Source organism: Hetaerina americana, unplaced genomic scaffold (genome assembly GCF_022747635.1).
Source record: "Hetaerina americana unplaced genomic scaffold, ioHetAmer1.1.p SCAF_9, whole genome shotgun sequence".
Lineage (NCBI taxonomy): Eukaryota > Metazoa > Arthropoda > Insecta > Odonata > Calopterygidae > Hetaerina > Hetaerina americana.
This window is the reverse complement of record NW_027287538.1, coordinates 67,293,845-67,310,333: the sequence shown is the minus strand read 5'-3', so window position 1 is coordinate 67,310,333 and position 16,489 is coordinate 67,293,845. Positions and strand designations below refer to the sequence as shown.

The following is a 16,489-nucleotide window of genomic DNA, read 5'->3' as shown; positions in this document are numbered from 1 at the left end:
AGTGCAATCCAATGCAAGGAGACCACATAATTGATGGGCTAGTTTCAGGTCTCAGCTCTCATGCTTTTCAATATCAATAAGTAAAATGAGAACTGAAAGTTGACGTTGGCTCACGGAACCATTAATCTGTGTGCTTTTCTGGTAATGATTTGAATTTGTCAGTTTGCTACCCATTTGCAAAAGGATTCCATTTTGTAAATTCATTGTTCACGAAGTGGCATGAGTAAACCAATTACCTGGTAAAATACAGAAACAATAGACATTTTTTATGGTTTTTTCATGACAATATTGTATTTCCATGATTTGCTCTTTTTTAACTTTTTACTTCATTTTTATATTTTAAGATGGCCTTTGCCTTCATCACAACACATGGTTGGTTTTGTTAGTGTGATCAATTAAATGCTTGAACCCTTTTCGTCAGAGAACTAATACAGAAAATTGCTTGAAAATAATATAATTCTCTGCTTTTATATATTTTATGTTAACTGTTTCCAGGCATGCAGATGAAACTTATACTGATATGTGTACACATTTAGTGTTCTACAAAATAATATTGAACCCATGAGAGGAGGAAGAACAAATAGGTGTTGGTCTATGTTATACAGGAGACTCTCTTACTTTGTAATAAGTCTCACCAAAGGAAGTTATTATTGGAGAGTAATTGCCATTTTGGAGGTGAAATGGCCGGTTAGGCAGATTTTTAGATTCAAACAGACAAGATAATGGCTAAATGCAGTGAATGTTTGGCCCTGACTATCAGGTGGTACTTCAAACTCAGAGTCTCAAGTGAAAAAACAAGAGTTTAACATTCATAAATTGGAATTTTATGGATTTTTTTAAAAAAGCAAGGCAATATCACTGGCACAGAATAAATACTTGCCTGAGAATAAATCCAAGAAACCTTCTCTCTGTATCAATAAACCTTAATTTGCAGCTTGAACAGCATGAAGTAGGCAAAGCGGCTCCTCTAACAGCGCTTATCAAGTGCAAGACAATCAGAATCTACTTCAAGAAGCATCTTGGAAACTTTAAAGAGTGGAAATTCCACTCCTTCCAGAAATTCTATCTGCAAACTATTACAGCCCCCCAACAGCTCCTATCTTCATTAAAATCAAAGTCTATATGAATTGCCAATTCAATCCTATCCATTGACAACTTCATCGTCTATTGCAAGTCCCTCCATGAAGCATTCTCAACATCAATCCCAAGTGACCGTCATTCACTGTTATGATATGGTAACCTGATAAAGTTTGAACACAGTTATTCCAGGTCAGCAAAGAAACTGAAACCAATAGCAGAAATATTATGTTTGGGATCTCCAATCATTGGAAATAGAGGGAAATCTTGAATTTTTAAGGCTTATCTTATACCAAGAGCCCAGATACACTATGGCAACGTGAAAATACATTTACTAATATAATAATAACAAGCATATGGCCGAAGTACATTATTAAAGAAGAATTGTACAAGGAAGTCAAAATGGTTGAAATTACAACAGATATTTGACCATAACAGCCATAAATGATCATTTTTTCATGGAGGATAAGAAATCAAATGCTCTTGAGCTGGTATTTAAGTGTCTTATTATTGCACTGTGCTGTATCAAAACCTCTAGATTCAAGTCATAGCCTACAACCAACTCAATGGAGCATATTAGACAAATTCATGGAATCACCAAATCTGGGGAAACTTTATAGAATCCAAAAAAATCTAATTCAATAAACTCAATTGCCTAAGAAATGATAATCAGGTTGACAGTTAGCAAAAAATGCATATCTTCCTCACAGGTAGGTCTTGGCATTAAGGATAATATAAATCTGCCAGAAGAAAAACTCGATAACAATCCCTCAGTCAATCCTTTAGCCCCTCTCTAATAATTCAAATTCCTGAAACACACTCAACTCTAAGTAGCCTTCACCCTCTACTAGTTTCTGTTCCAGTAGAGGCTTATGCACTTCACTATACAGAGTCTGCCCTATAAATAAGTGAATGATTTTCTCCCGCCGATGTGGACAGCTGGAGTGGGGTGATTTGTGGTAGAAAAGGTGATGGGAGGTCTTGCAAAAGTACTGCAACCCACATCAGTTATCGGTGGGCCATTAAAGTGTGCAGATTGTTGATGGACTGGACGCCTGATTGAAGTTTGTGGCACGAATTCTCAATAACACATTCTACGGAGCAACAATACTTGATAACATTTTGTCTTATGCTCAGAAAATCAGGTTTGCGAGATGGAATAATGTTCCAAGGATTAATTATCTGCTGGTAGATGATGTTCCAGGAAGAAAAAGAGGAGGCTGACAACGAGGAATGCCCTGGACATCTGACAAAAAAAGAGTGTGGCATAAATGTGCAAAAAGTGAGAGACATGCTTGATTCTGATTGATGCCCGAGTGTCAGAATGTTAGTAGAAGAGTGCAATATTCCAAAAAACCACAGTGTAACGCATTCTTAAAGATCTAGTCATGAGAAAGGTGAGTGCCAAGAGGGTCCCCAAGGTGCTGTCAGAAGATCAGAAGGCTGCTCATGTGACAATCTCAAGTCATCTCTAGGATGCTGCCCCGGTCACCCTACAGCCCTAATGTGGCACCACCGGGCTTTTTTTTGTTCCCAAGAATAAAATGGAGCTTCAAAGGAACCATTATGGAAAGCTGGGTAATGTCAAAGAGGCTGTGACCAGGTGCTTGAACGAGATTCCCATCAATGTTTTCCAGAAAGCATACCATGACTGGCAGAGGTGCTGGCATCAGTGTGTTGATGCAAAAGGGTTTTACGAATTTTAGTAATTCGTGCTTTGATTTGCAATGAATTTTTCCCCCCAGATTTATTCTACCTATTTTTGGGACAGCCCCTATATACTTGGAATTTCACAGTTTCCAAAAATGCATATATTTATTTAACATGGATTTGGCATTTTGACCCAGTATAAATCTTTTCCAATAAAAATACTTGTACTTCAAAATTAAGTGGAGAGAAAGTACCACTTCAGCACTTATGTGAACCTAATACTGAATTTGAAAGAGAAACGAAGAGCAGATAGGATGGCAATGTAAAATACATATTGCTCAAAGAACAATTTAGAGTGTTATAATATACGAGAGTAATAGTCCATACAAAACATTTAGACAATGGGTTTTTAATTATCTATTGGGGTGATGGCTGCTGGGAAGTGACAGTGATGACGAAGGTTTCTTGGGTGTTCCTCCAAGTTGGTCCGTCTGTGGCAACAAAAGACCAATGCTTAGGAAAACCTGAGAGACCTTCAGCACGTTTAAATATCTGCGTGTCACCTGCAATGGTAGCATGTGAAAGTACTTTCAGTATGACCAGAGCTATTTTGGGCAAAAGAGTAACAGGCTAGACCCAGGGCCGGTGAAAAATATTTTTTTTAATGGGAAACTTTTTATATAATGAACAAATTTACTTAATATATTATATACAGCTGCAACATAGGTTAAGTGCTTGTTTAAAAAAGCTTGACAGTGAAAAATTCCTGAATTATTTTATTTCCTATGTTAATGCAACTCCTAAGTAGGCAGTATTTCAAATGATAATGAAGTGGTAATGGATTTCAGTGAGACCTACTATGTATGGCACCCATAATGGTCATTCAATGTTATGTTACTCAACATCTGCATAAACAAGGAAATCATAAAATTTCATCTTTATTTCATAGCCAAGCACATATCTTAGCACCATCTCAGCCTGCCTATTCTAATTTACGGCCATATGCACTTTTCATGATAGCTTAGTTTTCGACAGGAGTACATTTCAGTCAGCCCAAAACATCATCATTGCTCATAAACAAATACTGATTCAAATTACAGAAAATCAGAGTGCATTGGAGAATGACAAAATGTACTAACAGCTGATTACTTTGAATAAGAGAGACAGTGTAATACATTTGTTAATAGGTTACAAAAGTCTGGACTAAAATCTGGAGAGGATATTCAATGAAATAGTGTCCGTTCTCTTTATACAAAGGAGATGAAACCAGGCTGTTCAAAAACCACTTTCTTCATGAAATATTTACTGGATAATGAGTTGCTGAAAAGTAGCAGGCACTGAGGATTATTGTAATGTTAACATAAATGAGTTACCCAACTACACCAGTCTTGGTTACGCAGAGATTCTACTGTGCTATCATTATTATCAATTTGAGATTAAAAATTAAAAAAAAAACTACCTCTTGCTGTGTCCTCCAGGGCTTTCCTTATTACAAAGTGACATCGCTCATAAAAATTTTCAACAGTTTCCTTCCGTTGGTTGGCAAGATTTTCCACGGTCACATAAGGCTCTCGGTTGGTCATTACATTGAACCCTGCATTGATGAGATCCTCTGCATCCATCCAGTTCGGCAACTCTTCCACGTACCAACCCAACCACTCAAATAATCCTGGCTCCACAGCGATGGGTAAATGTAACAATCCAAGCCCTGAAATCAGCACAAAACATGAGCTGTAGTTGAATGGTAATATCAAGAAATTAGTGAACACATTGTTTGCATAAAGCTATCATTTAAAAGAAATAACGTCAATTCCAAGTCTTTCCATCTCATACACAATTTCTCATTGCCAAGGTAATTTATCAATAAGCCAACCAGAAAAGTTTATCTACTGGTTACATCATTTAGAGTGTTTCATTTTAAGGTTATATTTATCCCATGAATTATGCATAACTATTTTTTGATATATCAGCTGCATATAGTAAACACCTTATTCAAAAAATAAAACCAAAGCAGATAGGAATAAACTGAGCCTTGGGATCTGGTAGGTACTTACTCTAGGTTTAGAATTTTTAATGAGATTGCTCACCATTTATAAAAATGTCAGGGAATTTATAAATATTCACTAATTTGAATAGACATTTTACAAGGGTGCAATTAAATGCTAATGAAAAATTATAAGGCAAACATTTATTACCCTTTAGAATTCCAGTGCACGTCTGAATGCATCGTAGGGAGGGTGAGCAAAACACATGCTGGATCTTGACACCATGCTCCCGCATTGCTTCTCCCGTGAGGAGGGCCTGCAACTCCCCAACATTTGTCAGAGGGCAGTCCCGCTGGAACCCTGAAGGCCCTGACTTCCGCGCTGGCATCAATTTAGGCATGTTCAAATCTTTTCGAAGATAATTTCCTTTTGATATAAATGAAAGATTTTAGAATCAATGAAATATTATCGCTACTCTCATATTACTTCCTATTAACCCTAGTTGGTAATATTAAGTTGAAAATGTCTGTGCACCCTCACCTAACCACACTAATTAAACCAAATGATTGCCATGATAACTGAGGGTAGAGCACACCTCACTTAGTCCTATATGGTAGGTGAAATTCAGACATTGGTGTAGAGGGACTAATCAAGATCTAAAACCTGCAGTGGAGTATCAGTGGGATCGCTGAGCATTTAACTATCTGGAGTGCTGCTTGGATTGAAATTTGCAGTTCAACTGTAGCTCGTACTTGAATTTTTTTGAGTAACTCATAACTAAACTCATTAATTTATTTTTATATTACCTTTTTGATGCAAAGCATTTATTTCATTAAATAACTTAACATGAAACTTAACATAGTTCATACAGCAGGAAAATGGGGATCATCATAAGAATAATTTTAGTTTGGTACTGAAATACACATTGGTATAATTTAATATGTGGATTATGGTAGTCCAGAGGTAGAGTGTACTATTAACTACTGACCAGAGGACCTAGGTTCGATTCCTGTGCAAGCCTCTCTGGGCACTATCAGCTCAACCCGAACTGTGATATTTTGGGTACCAGATCTTCCTGGGAAACCATAACCAGCACGGGGGAAGGAACTGACCCCGCTACCTTGATGTGAGAATTTCACATGCTATTGGGCTTAGTATTGGGTGAATTCTACCATCACCTACCAAACTGACTTTCGGGTTGATTACTGCGTTAAAGATGGGATGAGAATAAATGTTAAAAAATAAAGTTAATGAGAGGTTCATGAAAGAGGATGGATAACTTAAATATTGAAAAGGGAGGATTTGAATTAGATCATGAGGAATAGTTTCCCTATCTAGGAAATGTTTAGGTCCAAGATAGTCAAAGTAGTATGGACATAAGAGGATGAATTCAGTTAAGCAAAGAAGCTTTCACAAGGAGAAAGGAATTGACGACAGGGGTATTGAGGAAGGATATTACGAAAAGATTAGTGAGAATTTTGACTTTGTTTGATAAGGAAACTTGTTCAATGAAGCAAAATGACAGATTTTTGAGATGTGGGCGTGGAGAAGGATGGAAAGGAAAACAAACAAAGTAGGAATAGGCTAGGTGGCGGAGTAGGGAGGGTTCTTGAGAGAAATTCAAATGAGAGAGGAATGGTGGGTGCAAAGCATTATGATTGGCATGCATGACCGAGTAAAGGAAGGAAGTAGGCATAATTGAAGAAGTGATTATTGTAGTTTGAAGTGTCAGGCTGTATTTTACTGGTCAAGGCTTAAAATGCAGCAGTGTTGTATTGTCTGTCCAAAATCTACCTTAAATGTAGACCACCAAATAATAATATTTGCACTATTTTAAAAATTATTCATACGTATTTTGAAAAGCCATATATGCCCTGGGATATTCTAATATTGGCAATCAGTAACCAAGCATTGGTATTTCAATGGAGCCAGTGAATTTTTTTAAATATCAGCTATACTGATTATTATGCATTTCTCATGCTACTGTTGATGTCAATTGGGAAAATTTTTCATGGAAAAAACATGCTCCCATTCCTTCTCTTCTATCTATTTAAACCTCAACTGCCACCACTGAGGTTTAGATTCCTTTCTAAGCCCTTGTACACCTAGATCTCCAAAATGATGCCTCTGTCACAGTGTCAATGGAAATGTATTTACTTACTGTACCTATGCATGGAGTTGATTTTTCTAAGGATATAAAATATGGATGATTACAGCAGCAAAAATGAAAATCCTGGATACACAGAGTAACAAAAGAATAATCCATTAAAGGTGGATAGATAAACCTAAATGATGGCTAATTATGTACACCTTCTAAAAGTGGATGAAGAAAGAGTAAAAGCAAGGCATCAAAGAGATGAGAAAAACTCCTGACTGAATAGAATTTGAGTAAAATCTCTGCATTAAAATCTTGAAGAAACAATGAACAAGAGAAGCTAGGAAGGATTACAAATGAGGAATTGGGATAAAAATGCTAAAAAAACAAATCAATTCAAGAATATACGAAGAGCCTGGCAGAGAAAAAAATCAATCTCAGATTAACAGCTATTGATGAGTTATGATGACGAAAGGAGGGTCAATTTTATTAGCTATAGTGAAAAGGTGGCCACAGGAGGGGAGTTATTTGGAATTTAGGGAAGATGTTGACCTTGAACAGGATGCTTAGTCTGCACATGGAAGAAGAGCAGAACAGGTGCACATAGGATAAAAATAACATTTAAAATAATGCAACTTTATCCAAGTGACAGAATAATTTTTGTAGAGTGATCCAAGAAGGTTCCATTGGCTGCAAGTTTTTCACAATTAAAGCCTTAGGTTTAACCAAAGTTAAGCAATGTTTGGCCAAGATGGAGGTTGAATGGATGACCTCCATACCTTCACCATGGCACTCTTTGTTTCCCAGCTAAATGTGGCATGCAGGTAAAAATGGATTTTCACTATGGATTAAAGAGGTCCACATGACCAGAACTCCTGACTCATCAAAACATGTAAGGATGGATGAGATGCACATTTGGGTTGATGAATAAATGGATGTGACATATCTAGATATGTAATTGGTTCATTGATGCTTGGGGCTCTGAGACACAAAATGCTGTTGAAAATTACTCAACAGAAAATCGTCTCAAAGGTATATGTGTATCTTTCACTTTCAGTCATCTGTTTGATTCTTCACCTGAATTGCAGGTGATAATCAGTGCTTTATGAATGGATAATTTAAATACTCTCTTAGTCTTATGCTAATGCTACAGACAACAATTCAAGATAATAATACCTGTGTTTAACAAATTTAATGCACATAAGAATATCACATGGAACTTGAATTGTACAGACAAAATTACCTAAACTATCAAAGCAGAATGGTATCCATGAGCCAAATGTGAAATCGACTCGTTCTCCATGCCTCACCACATACATCCTTCGAGTGTTGCTCTTCTGCTGATCTACTGATGGTTTCTTGAGCTGAGGTTCATCCTGGTGAAGAATCATATTTGGATTGTGAAATAAATCAGGTCCTGAGCTACTTTTAGGAGAAGGGTAGACAACTCATTGCTTTTGAGTATGAATCCACACGAAGAAAAAATATTGAATATGTATTTCATTAAATTCAATGTCTGCTCCCATAACTAATGAAAAAGGCTTAAATTTGTGATTTACCCTTTATTATAAACACTTTTACCAAATTCTGCAAAACATTGGGGGTATGCTACTGGATATGAACAAATATGTACTATTGATATTTTATTTTTCACAAATCATCCTTGGTGAATACACATTTTAAGTCATATTTTAATGTACTGTTGAATTTTGAGAGGTGTGAGATGGTTAAATAATAAAAACAAAAGTCATGATTCTCAAGAAATAGGAAGGCTAAAAAAATCAAAGTATGAGGGCTCATACTGGCAAAGGAATGAAGTAGTGGTATTAGCAAAAGTAACTGCTCATATATGAGCACAGCATTTGGGATTAAAACGGGTATAGTTGTTAAGGCATTATGAATACAATTGCATTAGGAAAACAAGTGTTTACAAAAACGGAATTGATTTTTCCCATAATCTCTAATTAAACATGACCAGAAAAGATAAACATAGATTTCTTTTCAAGATTTTTCCAGACCAAACATTCCAAATTTCCAAGCAAGTGCACCATGTTACAATGAAGGTAAATTTCATAACATAGTACATACTAATGAAGAAATCAGACTCTTATTGTTTTATCTGAACAAACATTAAAATTGTTATTTTCATTTACCATTTTTAGAGATGTATTTTTGTAAACACTGGAAAAGTCATACAAAATACTACACTACTTGTTGCCAGCCACACTGCATAGAACAAAGCATATTTGAAATTTTCACAGAGAAAGGTAGGGTCCAAGGTTACAGTTGTGTTTCATAGTGAGTTGATTAAGAATTTTGGTTTTCTTCTGCACCCGCTGTTTTTAGCTGATAATAGTTTCATGCCTGAAGAAAAAAAAATGTTTACTCCAACCTAAATATCCTTCCTGTACTAGTGACAATTTCATCGATCAAAGAAAATAGTTTTAGAACAAAACTTGGAGCCCTTCTTTACGGATTAAGCTCAAGCTCTGGTACTCAATAGAGATACACAAGAAAGATCCTTTTGATATTGAATGTGCTAACCAAAGTTGCTTGAAATAAACTTTCTGAACCATAACTGGCTGTAAATAAGGACAAAATGCAGCTAAAAAGATTGGGATAGCTCAAAGGTAAGTCGAAGGAACTAGATTCCAGCTAACTGAACTACTCAATAAGGACTACTTTTGAATTGAAATTGGAATTTTTTCAGCGGAATGCGATCCTTAACTACTTCAATGCTATCTTTTGATGAATTCTTAAAAAACTCAAGCAAAGCTATACGTTGACAATGAATTGTGATACGCTTGGTTCTATGCCCTTAGTTTGTGTTTGATGTCTGAACTGAGAAGAAATGTTATTCAAAAGAGAGGTATGAGGGTAGGGCTAAAATGAAGAAAGTAGGACAGCAATGATAGGAGGCAGCATATGAGGAAAAAGAGTAAAAAATCGAAAATACCTCAGACAATTGCGTACTTCCAGGCATCATGTTTGATTAGCCTAGCTTCAAAAATATTTTGTCACTCCTAAAAAGTTCTCCATATTCTGTGACTTTTTCCTGTCATTTATCAGGCGGCTATGCTAATTGCATTGCCAATTTGGAATCTTAGTGGTCAATATGAAAATAACATCTAAACATCACATATGCCTTTCAAAGAGAAAGAAATGTTCTTACTGTTAAAAAATTAATCCTCATTTTTAATATATTTTGGACGTATGGACCAGTTGCTGTTCCAGTTTGTGTGGGCTGAAATGAAGACGAAAAATACATTAAATTTCAAGAGCAGTAATATGTAAATTGCAACAATCTTGACATTAATAATATTATGCTAAATTCATGTATGAGCAAATCATTGAAAAATTTTCTAATGCTCCTAGGGATATTATGAAATCATGCACAATTCCAAAACTTCCTTTTTTTACTCAAGAATGAGGAAAAAAAAGATTACTGGAGACCCTTGTTAAGATGACATGTTCCTTCGTAGAACATTTTTCTTAATGGCATGTCTTATAATGTCAGTTCTTAAATTTGTCCATGCATGAGCAAACAATCTTAAGGCAAAATATCCCACAAACATATATAAAAAGTACTTTCTCATAAAAACTGAGCATCAGGTCATTCATGTTTCATTAAAGTAATGAAAAAAATAGTTGTAGTGTGCTGTTAAATAGGAGTAATCATGAAGACATGATTGTCCTATTTTGTTCTCTGCAATATCATATCAACATGCATTTATAATGATGTTTGTTGCAAAATACTTGGGATACTGTTATCATAATACTGTGAGTGAGCATTATTATGGCAAGCAAAATGCTCGAAAATCAACTATGGACAAATATTTTATAAAAAGCCAAATTTTAGCAAAGAAAAGGGCAAACTTCTCTGTGCAAACAAAAATCATACGAAATGTATACATGGCATCGTTAGGTTAATAACTCTTATGGCAATTATGATATTTAAAATGTTTAAGTTTAGTGCTATTTAATGTTTATTTTGAATAAATGGAAGAGCACTGTATTTTCTGATGTTTTCTGCCAGTACTTAAGCAGGCTTTTTTATTAGTTTGAATACTATAATAGAAAAAAGTATCTTTCTATAAATAATTACTACCTTTTGCTAAGAAATTTTATTTTTACATATGCAACACATATGCAATCTTCGTAGCAGGTTAAATTCCATTTGCTTTCTTATTAGAAGTATTAGGAAATCTGTAAGCCTTGATATCTTACTTTCAATTTATTACGGAGAATTTTATTCTTTAATTATCTATAGTATTCTGTTCTGGGGTTCTTCCCCTCATTCTGATTCAATTTTTAAAGCTCAAAAATGTTTAATACGATTAATATGCAATGCTCCCTACAATGCACCTTGTCTTTCCTTCTTCAAAAGGTTAAATATTCTGACTGTTCCATGTATTTACATTTATGTCGTATGCATTTTCGCTAAAAGTAATATATCCAATTATATGACAAATGACAACGTTCATTGTCACCAAACCAGAGCCTGCAGAGACCTGCATCAAACTTATTGCAGGACTTTAAATACATCCCTGGGGCCTAAATCAATGGGCCTCCTTGCACTGAACAGGCTCCCTTACGATTTTAAGTACGTAAAGGATCCAGTCCTATTCAAAAAGAAATTAATATCATTTTTAAGGAAAGAACAGTTTTATTCTGTAATGGAATTCATGGAGAAAAAATAACCATACTGAATATGGAATATATTTTATGCAAAAATTATTATTGTGTCATGCTTTTCTGAATTTCATCATTGTTTAACATCTATATGTACATATGACGTGTCCTATACACTTATCTGATGTATCTATTACACTGTGTCAGTGTCTTCTGGGCAAATAAAGATTATTATTATTATATAATTACTGTTAAAACCAATACAATAATCCATTATTAAAATAGAAAGAAAGACTCGTACTTTTCCACAGATTTTATTATACGGTACAACGCGTTTCACCGACTTGTGGCATCATCAGGTACAATACAATAATGGCTGGCATGAATTTGTGGCTATATTTCCTGAGCCACCAGTTTCTCAATTGCAGGGTATCTCAGAACTTACCCTGAAAAACCCGCTATCAACATTTTACATTTACCCTGGCAGAGACTATCTCCTGGCTTCCCTTCCCCAGGGCCCTCTCCTATCAGTAAGAGTGGTCATCAGCAGTATAGTGACCACTAACTAGTTTTCTCATTTTTATTGTTGAATTAGTAAATTTGTGAAAAAACAACGGCTGATAATGGCTAAGAAACTGTGTAAGCAAAACATAATGCCAGTAAAAGTGAAAATTCAGCTCCTACTAAGGACATACTGACGATAGATCCTGATAGGTTACTGTATATCTGCAGAGAATTAGGAATACCAAATTCGTCCACAATCACCAAAAATTGTGAAAAATCAACAGCCATATTCAAGAAAAGCAAGTGTGATCCAGGAGGGAAACATCTTCGTAAAGCGATACATGAGGATTTGGACACTGATCATCTAATCATTGAGCAACAAATCAACATCAGGTTTTTTGGTGAAGTATGGTAAAAGTTATGAAGAAATAACTGAAAAATGTTGACAGCTGTTTACGGTGATGATGCTCTGAAGAAAACATCAATTTTCAAGTGGATTAAGCGTATTAAAGTAGGAAGTGGTTCTTTCGGGTTTTCTTCCGCGTGTATCCATTTTTCGGACGATATTTCGCCAACGTTCCAGTTGGCTTCCTCAGGTCCACTGAAGTGCCGATGCAGGTTTTGGTCCAATATATATACCCTCCGTTTGGCGCCTATTTTTTGGAGGTGTGCTCTGATTCGTTGAAATCCTTGAGGACACGTTTCCACGCGCTGGCGAGGGAGTAGCCGTCCTCGCGGTTGAAATTTCTGGGCGTTTTTGCAATTTCAATTGCCTCTCTGATGATCCTTGGGTAGTAGCGGCCTTCTTTATTCAATAAAGTGGCGTTGTCAAACTCAATATTATGTGTCGGTCCACTCCAATGATGTTCAGCCACCGCTGACTGCTGGAACTGTCTATTTTTTACGGCCCTTCTGTGTTCTTGGACTCGGCATTTCAGCACTCTTGATGTTTGGCCGATGTAGGAGTTGCCGCAGCTGCATTTGATTTGGTAGATTCCTCCAGAGATGTCTTTTGGGAGGCGGTCTTTCGCGTTGACGAGGATATTGGCCACTTTGGTTACGCATTTGAACCTGGCTGAGACGTTGTGTTTCCGGAGGGCCCTCGCAATTTTTTGGAGGTGTGCCAGAGCACACCTCCAAAAAATAGGCGCCAAACGGAGGGTATATATATTGGACCAAAACCTGCATCGGCACTTCAGTGGACCTGAGGAAGCCAACTGGAACGTTGGCGAAATATCGTCCGAAAAATGGATACACGCGGAAGAAAACCCGAAAGAACCACTTCCTACATCAATAATCTCCGCGGAAGCCTACATGGAAACTTTAAGCATATTAAAGATGGCCGACAAGATGCCACGGATGATGCAAGGCAGGGATGACCTTCAACCACCTGTGTTGACGACAACATTGATTATGTGTGGTCCCTTGTCCTTACCGATTATCGAAAAACTGTTCGAATGATAGCTGATGACCTGAATTTAAGAAAATCAACAGTTCACACTATTTTAACTGAACATTTGGGTTTAAAATAAAGGGTGCAAAAATCATGCCCAAGCTGCATTGATTGTTCCCCAATATATGGCAAAAATTTCAATACCTATCCTTGATCATCTTCCTTATTCATCAGATCTCGCCGCCTGCGACTTTTCCCTATTCTCAAAATGCAAAAATCTAATATGGGGACATCACTGGGCAGATGCGGACACAATAAAGCAAGAAACAACAAGACAACTAAAAAGCCTAACTGCTGAGGACTTCCAAGGGTGCTATAAACGAGTAAGAGTGCCATAAAGCAACGAATGGAGAGTACTTTGAAGGGGACAACATTGATGTAAACTAAATTTTGCAAAATGGCCTCAGTTTGTGTATTTATTGCACAGGGTACTTTACTACTACTCTAGAGTAAAATTAATTAGACAACACCAGCCATACATTATGCATTTTTCTATAAGCACAGATTGGTATTCTATAGATTTTGCTTAATTCTGGACATCAGACTAGACATAAGGTTCATTTTTTTGGCCTGAAATTTTGACATGATATTTTTATAGAGAAGAGATACGAATGTTCATATACACAAAGAATATTGATTGCTTGATGCTAAAAAACACAATAAACATACAATTGACTTATATGTAACAATAAAGGCAAAGCTAGAAGCTAAATAGGCAAAGTGAGGAAAATATTTTGTGTTACCTTTGAAACTTCAGCTACTTTTTCTGTATCTTGATTTTTTCCTTCACATATTTCACCTGGAGTCTTTAAACTGTCATGATACAATTTATCACTACTAGATGGCAATGGATCATTACTGGCTGAAAGACTTTCCGGAAGGCTGACAGACTTTGCCATGGATGATATGTCAGACTCCTCAGTTTCATCTGTCTCATCATTTTTTCCTAGTTGTAGGACTCTGATAGCAAAATTGTTCCATTATGAGTTATGCTCATAGAGATATTAAACTGAAAGTGATGTTCCTTCCCATGAATACCACATTTTCAGTTATTAAACAAATTTAAACATAACTAATAAATCATTAGCTGTCACAAGAAATACTATTGTGATTACACTCTGAGGTATGCATGTAAATCTAGGCATTACAACCACAGGAAATAAATTAAAATATCTTTAGTAGATATTTCATGGAAAGGTATACTTCTAATAAAAATATCTAACATTCACATTAAAATATCATTGCTTGAGTGCAAATGATAAAGGAGTGTATCACAGCCATTCATTAATATAATACATGATGCACTTCTTCCAGCTAATTAATAAAACCCACAAAATGTCAATGCCTGCCAAATAATTTACAATACATGCTCTGAATAAAAATATATACACGAGAAAAAAATTATTTTTCAATAACCACACCAGACTGCAGGAAATTTTTGGAAAATAAATTCACATAGAATGCTTCTAGAAATTCATATACATGCTTTTTTGCCATGATATTGGCAAAAATATGAAATAATGGCTACTCAAATAGAGAATTCAAACTAAAAACTAGCCATGAAATTTTAATGAGAATAATAGAGGTTTTGCATTTATCGGGAGATTTTTTTTAACTTTCTATGGTGAAAAATGATAACTTGATTGGAATGGAAAAATTTTGTACTGAAATCATATTTCACAAAGTCTTTGTCACTTTATGAAAGTTGAACATCACACTTATTAAATTTAAGAGCAGGAATCATGTTCTTAATAAAGACAAAATGTTACAGAAATCAGAATGTTTGAATCCATGACAAAGATTCTACATATGCATTACTTACTATGACATACTCATGGAACATGATCCATTTTATGATGCATTTGGGTGAAAAGATGAAAACTGCTGACAATAACCTTGGACAACATGAAATTTGCATGCTTAAGATGCTGCTGATGTGAGGGAAATTTAGGATGAGGGGGACACAAGGGCCAGAGTCCTTTCAGCGCCAGAGGTTGAAATTAATGAAGAATATTTCTACTCACATAAAACATGAAATAATGCAGAATTTTCAGTATGAAATACATTCGTCTTGACCAGGTTTCGAACCTCATTCCCACAATTGGCAACCAATTAAACTAAAAAGGAATCCTCTTAAACTGTGAATTTCCAGAGAGAAATAAATTGTAGCATACCCCAACACAGGGAAGTCAAATGCACATGAAAAAACTCATCACTGAAACAATTTTTACTAGTACTGCACATTCAAACAAGAGAATGTGTCTTTTATTAGGGCATGTCTTGCATGTTTCATCTCCCCATAAGTGACCTTCATGCCAAAGGTTCCTTATAGGGACAGTTGTGACTCTGTAATTGGTTTGATGGGTGATGGTAGAGTTCAACCAACTCTAAGCTTGATGGCATGTGAAATTCACACCTCAGGGTAAGGAGGTCAGTTCCTTTCCCTGCGCAGGCTATGGTTTCCCAAGAAGATCTGGCACCTGAAAAATCACAGCTTGGATGGAGCTGAGGGTACCCGAGAGGTCTGAGAGCCACTCATTGATACAGTGGCAAATCTCCCGGGACATTAAAAGGTCCTAGTAGAAATGCAGAAGAAAAAAACAGGAGACGGATGAAAAACCTGTCGCCACAGCTTGCATGCCTTCTCGATCTCCACCACACCTGGGAAATCTCCAGAATACTCTGGAAATTCATTTACCACCAGCCAAAATTAGGCACCAGCTGGTCAACGTGAAGGACCCGATTTGGCCTCAAGACCCCTGTGTTTTACCTTGGAATCAGATAACCTGTGAGTGCAGCATGGCTTATATTGGTGAACTGGGCCACTCAATTGAAATCCAAATGAAAGACCATAAAAGGTTATGGAACACAGCATTAGCTGATATCACATCATCAAATTGGATGAGGCAAAAATATAATACCACTCGCGTGGTTATTGAGATTAGTTAGTTAAAGAAGCTATTGAGAACCACCACTCGAAAAGAGGAATTGCCACAATGAGTAGGGTTTTCAATTATGTAAAACCAGGAGATTTATTCTAAAACGCACATCAGAAAGCAGAAAAAACATACGGCCAGTCAGGAGAGGCCAAGA

At 36.1% G+C, this 16,489-nt stretch overlaps 1 protein-coding gene across 1 annotated transcript in view; it reads right to left on the bottom strand.

The window, feature by feature from the left end:
- The window catches only part of Epp (Ecdysteroid phosphate phosphatase), a 29,872-nt gene that overhangs the window by 3,039 nt on the left and 10,344 nt on the right, over positions 1 to 16,489 (bottom strand). The window contains exons 7-11 of the mRNA XM_071597719.1: positions 14,140 to 14,356; positions 9,980 to 10,051; positions 8,051 to 8,183; positions 4,923 to 5,138; positions 4,187 to 4,435 (exon numbers count right to left, since the gene is read on the bottom strand). Coding sequence (XP_071453820.1) covers positions 4,187 to 4,435; positions 4,923 to 5,138; positions 8,051 to 8,183; positions 9,980 to 10,051; positions 14,140 to 14,356 — 887 coding nt within the window. The remainder of the gene's footprint in view (positions 1 to 4,186; positions 4,436 to 4,922; positions 5,139 to 8,050; positions 8,184 to 9,979; positions 10,052 to 14,139; positions 14,357 to 16,489) is intronic.